Source organism: Anarhichas minor, unplaced genomic scaffold, assembly GCF_050575085.1.
Source record: "Anarhichas minor isolate MPS153535 unplaced genomic scaffold, ASM5057508v1 ptg000074l, whole genome shotgun sequence".
Lineage (NCBI taxonomy): Eukaryota > Metazoa > Chordata > Actinopteri > Perciformes > Anarhichadidae > Anarhichas > Anarhichas minor.
The window spans coordinates 6530726-6538246 of record NW_027466520.1 but is presented as its reverse complement, the minus strand read 5'-3'; the positions used below and the strand labels follow the sequence as shown (position 1 = coordinate 6538246).

At 43.8% G+C, this 7521-nt stretch overlaps 1 protein-coding gene across 1 annotated transcript; it reads left to right on the top strand.

Moving 5' to 3' along the window:
- The first annotated feature begins 3232 nt into the window (after window positions 1–3232).
- Window positions 3233–6991, top strand: zic4 (zic family member 4). Its single transcript, XM_076080486.1, has 2 exons — window positions 3233–4471; window positions 6552–6991. The coding sequence occupies exons 1-2, from the start codon at window positions 3307–3309 to the stop codon at window positions 6989–6991; spliced, it is 1605 nt and encodes a 534-aa protein (XP_075936601.1). The 5' UTR covers window positions 3233–3306.
- Window positions 6992–7521: the final 530 nt, after the last annotated feature.

The following is a 7521-nucleotide window of genomic DNA, read 5'->3' as shown; positions in this document are numbered from 1 at the left end:
TGTGTGTGTGTGTGTGTGTGTGTGTGTGTGTGTGTTGTCTGTCTAGTGTATGACACAAGCTTGCAATGTCAGAATAATCAATTACAACAACAATTCAATAAACAAACCGTATGCCATTCAAAGATGGACCCTCGTGACGTGTGTGAGGTACGGATACAGGAGTTTTGGCTCTTTTCTCGGGAACCCCCATGGGAAAGCTTAACGCCCGATATGAAGTCTGCCCACTTCAGTTATTGGGTTATTATCAACGTATTCCTTTCACCTCGCAGTGACTCCACGTAACGTTTTGTTGTCTTGCCTCTCGTGCGCACTCCGTGTCGTTCCGTCCCCCTTGAACACAACGGTTCGGCGTCCACTGGAGCTCTCACCAGTGGAACATCTGTGATTTAGATTCCCTCACCAGCACGTTCATGAAGGTTACCGATATAGGCCAGTATTTAACTTGGATCGACTAGTATGCCAAATGTATCCATCACTATTTGGCTGTGCCTGTGCAACTTAGTCATTTTTTTTTTGCAGGCCAGTGATGCATAGCCTGTGTGTAAAACGTTGTGGGTTGTCGAAGTTATCAAGTGGGATTTGCGGCGCTCTCTGCAGGAACCTCCGGCCGCTAGAGTTCAAAGCCACATGCACAGACGTGCCATGCGGACCATTAAAATATCTTCTTGGCTACTAGGCTACGTTTCTGCAAGGCATTTTCCAAGTCAGTCTTGGGAGACCAAGGGAAGAGGGGACGTTATGTTGTTCTCATCTTAACATGTACGCCTTCAACTTGATCCAGCGGTTTAGGTAGCCCGCTATCTGCTATGCAAAATATGGAGGGATCCTTCAACAGGTGGAAACGGTAAGAATGGCATATCATTGAAAGAGGGGGAGAGTCAATAGTGGAGGTCATTTAGTCAGACTTGCAACAAGAGAGGCTAAATTAGAAATTGTGTGCCAAGAAAAGAGTTGTTGGAATTCTACATGCCTTAACAAGTGGATTTTAACTTCCAGTGCCACTTATGTGCCTCAAAATGATTACGATAAATTATATGGCTATATAACTTAGCCATATGCCTAAAAGATGCACCCTAATCAACACGCCATTAACCGTTTAGTGTCATGATCCTAATATGCTGGAGGCATACTCTAGAATTTAAAATGGCTACTTGGAGCTATTTATGATTTACACTTAGCCAAAACAGAACAAAGCAGCGTTTTGGGAGACCTCGCTACAATATGAAACTTTTTTATTTTTTTTGTTGGGAACTGATACAACTCCCCTGCTTCTGGTCTCCAAGAGTGAGTGCAGGCACAACTTGGACCAGAAATAGCACTTCAAAGTTTTGCAGTACGCTGGTGCTGTGATGCCTCTGAAGGCAGCTGTGAGCCTCATGAGTCCCATGCGTAAAGGCCATTTAATAAACATGTTTTGGATCCGTCATGTCTCAAAATATTGACTCAATTTCTAACGTGCTGGACATGAGGCTGTCAGCAAAGATGTCGACAAGTCAATTCAGAGAAGTAACCACGAGGAATCACATTTTTAAAATTATTGTTTTCCTATAAAAATAAAGTGAGTGAGTGTATTATTATTCAGCATATTCAATAATTTACTTTGTTGTTGTTTTTTTAATCTGAAAACGACACATTCAGTCATCCAGAAAGAAAATGTATCATTTGACTTTGTCATCAACGAGAAAGTGTGAGGTTAAGATACCGAAGAGCGCCTGAGACAATAGATTTCCACCAATGACTTATGGTCACATCAGAAGTTAAATAACACATTAACACATTTCATATTCACATCAAAGTGATTAGTACTGTATGTGACCTTCTTTAGGTCGCTTCACGCAGTAATTTATTTTTGTCTGCAACTACAAAGATTAACCGTTCAGTACCCCCCCCCCCCCCCCCCCCCCCCCCCCCTATTTGGTTGCAGTACACAAGATATATACTTAAAGTCTTGACTGTTAATTATAAGTTATTTATAAAAGTATTACCATGGCAATACAATACATACATTTTAAATGCCTTAGTTGTGATAAGTATTCATTTTATATTTATGTCCACCTAGGCTGTAATCCGTGCACAGTAACATCCAAACATTTTAGTGACCACACGTTTTATTTTGAAAATAGTCCTGTTAGTCGGCTGATGGTTTAAAAAAAACTAAGTGCACGGCAAAACATATATTAACAGATAATTTATACGTCATGTTGTTATGATCCATAACTAATATCTTTATATTACGCATTCAAACAAAAAGCAGACATGATAACAAAATATTATACTTAGTAAGATATTATTGTAGTAACCGATACTTACACACACACGTTATATTTTGATCTTAAGGCTGCAACGGCACCACCTCCTGTGACCCTCATCTGCTGCCGTCCTGGGTCTAAAGCAAAATTACCCCGGATCATAACAACAGGTCCCGTCCATTACAATTTTTCCCCTCGGGACAATGGCCGCAGTTCGCCCTATTCACACTTACTATTTACACGGATCCCATCAAGCAGAGCACGGAGTCGACGCTGCAGTAGCCTACGCGCTGAAGAGCGAACGGCTGGATATTTAAATATGGGTATTTATCAAAACGCATATTAATGGTATATACTCTGGACTATTTTAAACTCCCACGTGGAGTTTTCCGTCGGTTATGTTAACCGCTGACGCCGACCTTTTACGTGCGTAAAAGTGTGCGTAATTTGTGCGTAAAGTTGTCCTTCATAGGTTGCAGGGCAAAATGAAGATATCACTGCATTATTTATGATCCTAACAACTTTTATACTGGCAATATGCATCCTCTTGCGAGACAGTCTGTTTTGTAATTGCAGAATTGAAGTGGGGAAATTGCTATTTCATAGCCGCGCAGCCTTTGTTCACTGCGACAAAAGAAAGACGACTGTATATCTGGATCAACTTTTTAGGACTTTTATTGTACAATAACCTTTGCATAACAACTATTTTTTTCAAGCGTTGCCTAAGGCACTGCGCATGCGCGCTGGCTGCTTGCTGTCACTAAGACATTTTTCTTCGCGTTGGAAACTGTCACTGGTGACGTCAATCACCGAGCTCTGACCAATTAGAGCGCAGGGTGATTGTTTGGCTCCACGGGCTGCAGCGCCTACCATGAATCTCTATTCAGTATCAAAGCGTCCTGCTGCTGCCTCTCAACCGAATGGGATTTCATGTAGTCTGCAGATAGACCTAACTTTAAAAAGTCTTTTTTTCTTTATTTTTCATTGCGATTAAAATATATTTGTCATCATCATTATTATTTTGCCTGCTGTCAAGTTATTCTAAAATTAGGAAGTAATGAGCGTGGATGCATTGGGAAGCCCCGTGATGGACCCTACGTTTTCCAAACGGAACACGGCGCTGAGATTAGTTGACTTGGCAGGGGCTCACCACCATCACCATCATCACCACCATACCCCTCAGAGCGTGACAGGCTTCCCGGGGTTCAGCAGCCATCCACACTCAATGGCTCACTCGCACCCTGGGGAGATTACTGCGGAACCCCGCCTGGGGCCGAGTCCATTCGGGCCAGAACACATGGGGCACTCCGCGGCCCTCAAAATCAGCCCAGCCCATCATTATCCCCACCACCATCACCACCACCACAATCATCATATGGCAGGCCACAGCGAAGTGGTCTCCAGTCAAACGGGAGCTTTTGGCCCGGTTCAGGCGACATCGGTCCCCTATTCTATGTCTCACACGGCCCAGGCTTTATCTGCAGGTAGGGATTTCCTCATCCGGAGAGATCTGACAGCTCAAGCCATGCCAGTACTGACTGACCAGACTGCTGGTTCAGCCTCTCACCACGGAATGTTTGTCTCAACAACAGGTAGCTATCCCGGACACTATGGTCATCACCCCGACGCTGGGAACCATACCCTCTTCTCCGGACTCCATCACGACCAGTCTTCGAGCGGATCCCCGGGTGGCCAAGCGTTGAATGGACAAATAAGGTTAGGACTACCTGGAGAAATGTACGTTAGGTCTGATCACTTGAGTCAAGTGGCAAGCTCCAGGGCTGATCCGTTCTCCGCCTCGCCGTTGCATGGCTACGGTGGTCTGAATCTGAACATGAATCTCAGCGCTCACCACCACCACCACCACCACGGAGCCGGAGCCTTTTTCCGCTACATGAGGCAGCCGATAAAGCAAGAGCTGATTTGCAAGTGGCTGGAGCCGGAGCTATCGCCGAGGAAACTTTGCTCCAAAACTTACAGCACCATGCACGAACTCGTAACGCATGTGACGGTGGAGCACGTCGGTGGACCAGAGCAGGCGAACCATATCTGTTTTTGGGAAGAGTGTCCGAGGGAAGGCAAACCATTTAAAGCCAAGTACAAACTTGTAAATCACATTCGAGTGCACACTGGGGAGAAACCGTTTCCATGCCCATTCCCCGGCTGTGGGAAAGTGTTCGCAAGATCCGAGAACCTTAAGATTCACAAAAGGACGCACACAGGTCAGTGGCTATATATTTATAAAAGGAAATGTTGTGGAAATGTACTATATGTAAAAAAAAAAAAAAAGAAAAAAAAAAGATGAAGCTGCATGTTGAAATTCAAACATAAAAAGTGAAGCGATTCTTTGAATAATTTTCAGATCGTTTTTTCACGACTTTTAATTACATTTTCTTTCATTTTAAGCATTTAAAATACCCTCTGATGCACCGTGGCCATTAATCAATCTGTGCTGCTGATACAGCAGCACGCGACAGCTACTGCCCACCTGTTTGTTGTGAGGTGCATCAGTGCTCGCAAGTTTTGCAAAGGTTCGGGATTATGGTACAGCTCACTCAGGCGTTTGACGGTTTCAACCTCTTGTTTACACCACAGCACAAAGACCGAGGCCCACGTTAGGTCTGGTCCATGCACGCTACACATCTTCACATCGAGTGTGACTGATATGATGATGATGTGTGTTTTTTCAGCCACTTGTAGCTGTGTTTATGAGCAGTGTTGTGCCTTTATTCCAACCAAGAATACTAATAATAATAGTTGGTTGGCTTGCATTACACGTAAAGCTACAGAGAGGGCAGTGTTTTTATTTTACATATGTTTAAGAGGATTTGAATGCCTTTATTTTCCAGAGTGATATGACATGTATGCGTGGTGAGATATGTAAGCCTGCTCTTGGAATGATCAGCTCTTGGTAGCCTTTAGCCAAAGCAACAAGTTGACAAGTGCAGACGGCTGAAATAATTCACCAACAGGTTGGCAGAGCTGACTGCGTCTATAATGACTGAAGTATATACATTGCAGCTCGAAGCAGCAGTTGTGATTGAACTACAGCTCTGATTTAAAAAAAAAAAAAAACATATAAAGATACAATATGGCTGCTTGCCTTTGTGGAACAATGACGTGCTGTGGAGCCAGTGAGGGGGAAAAAGGCCTCAAAATGTCGAGTCAGACTTGTAAATGAATACAATGACTACATTCCTCTCTTTCGGTGGCTGCATGGCACTCCCCCTCTGCTCCATTTCTGCACCCTATGTATTATTCATATAATTTGCTCACATTACCTAAGTACAAATCTGTTAAATTATTTCTGTGTGTTGACTCCCAAGGGGCCTGGTCTTTGGTATCATGTTTAAAATCTGAAAGTGTGGTTATGACTGGGGCTGCCCCTGGGGTCTGTTCCTCGACGGTTTCTTGTACTACACTAATATCCTTGATTGGCTCTCTCAACCCAGCAGCTGAAGGTCAAATTGATATTCAACCCGCAAGTGTAATTAGACAGAGGCAATTACATATTCTCAAAAGCTTTAATCGGAGGAGAAAAATCAGCAGCGGATGATTTCCGTGTAATTTATTCAGACTGTTTTTTTTTTTTGCCTTGTCATAATCAGGTAGAAATAGTTGTTATTAAAACGCAAAATTAGACCCAGGTCCATAACCATTTGCAGGATTCAAATAGCAGACAGTGTTAGCACACAGTAGGTGTAGCCTGGTGGCAATACTTTCATTTATCATTATTCTTCAGTTGGTTTTAGGCCTGCTATGTCTGTGCTCATAGCTTGTCTGTTTTGACGTATGCCTTGATGCATGTAGACGCCAGGTATAGACCCAGGACAGTGGGGGTTCAGCCCTCCTGTTTACACCAGACTCATGGTAGCTCTGTCCAAGTGGGCACACTTTTTTTAAGTGCACGTGGGGGGTGGGGGGAAGTGTTGCCTGTAAATACTAAATATAAAATAATATTTGGTAAATCAAGAAACAAATAATCAAAAGTGGCTGTATTTGTCACAGCTTTGTTTTTACACTTAAAAAATAAACTGTTCTTTTTTGGGTCACAGATAGTTGGATACTTGTTGCTTAGTTTATTTCAAGCCCATATATGCCTACAAAATAGGGTTACCCGCATTGTTAGTATTTAAACATTAAAGATTTGTGTCAAGTACAAACTGCTTGGAAGAGGTTGGAAGATGGTCTCTTAAATACATAGTTAAATAAATAGCACAAGGCCTGATTGGGGAACGTCAATGTTTTTGAATCCGTAATTTATTGATTTATATTTCATTATGTCACCATCACTGTTCACAGGTGAGAAGCCCTTCAAATGTGAGTTTGACGGCTGCGACAGACGCTTCGCCAACAGCAGTGACCGGAAAAAGCACTCCCACGTCCACACCAGCGATAAGCCCTACAACTGCAAAGTGAGAGGCTGCGATAAGTCCTACACACACCCCAGCTCCCTGAGGAAACACATGAAGGTGCACTGCAAGTCCCCCCCGCCCAGTTCAGGCTACGAGTCATCCACCCCGTCCCTGGTCTCCCCCTCCTCAGACCTGGGCCGGGAGCCAGGAGGCTCCTCGGTGCTGTCGGAGCCGGTGGGAGCCTCCCAACCCGCGAATCTAAGTGAATGGTACGTGTGCCACAGTTCAGGTGCCAGTGGCGCCCAGACACCACCCAGCGGGCCCTCCACGCCCGACCCCACAGACGAGCCGCCTTACAGAAACCCAGAACCGAGGGACGCGTTTTAATCCAATTGGACTCAAAGAGAAGTCACAAGTGACAGAACACGCTTTCAGAAGCCTAACTATTAAAAATGGTTTGGCTTCGGTGCCTATATGCCTGCGAAGGCCCACTGGTCCCGTTTTGGTTGAGCCACCAAACAGACACCCAGAGCCAAGAGACCCATTTTTAACCACATTGGAAGGAAAAAGTGCAAACCTTAAAGACGTGTTAATATCCAGGCAAAATAAAAAGAATATATTTTCAAGCCTCAGCTTATTCAAAATGGTTGGCTCGGTGCCTGTACGCCCTGACAGCCCACTGGTCCACTTGTGGAGAGAGTCGTGTAAATCCGTTAGACTACGTGGTACATTATTGTAGGTTAGGCATGTTGGTGTACAATTATTTTGTAAATTCCGAGTTTTGACTTCAATATGTTTTTATTTATTTTTCAATCTGAAATTGAGGGATTTTGTATTATCGAACCAAAGTGCATGTTTCAATTAGGGCAACCATGTACATTTGTACATTTTGTAAGTTTCGATGTGTTGATGTTGAT

Excerpts from the sequence above, each read along its gene's own strand:
- zic4 (XM_076080486.1), top strand. The coding sequence starts at position 3,307 with ATGAGCGTGGATGCATTGGGAAGCCCCGTGATGGACCCTACGTTTTCC. Across the intron at positions 4,472-6,551 it reads TCACAAAAGGACGCACACAG|GTGAGAAGCCCTTCAAATGT; the intron begins GTCAGTGGCTAT and ends CACTGTTCACAG.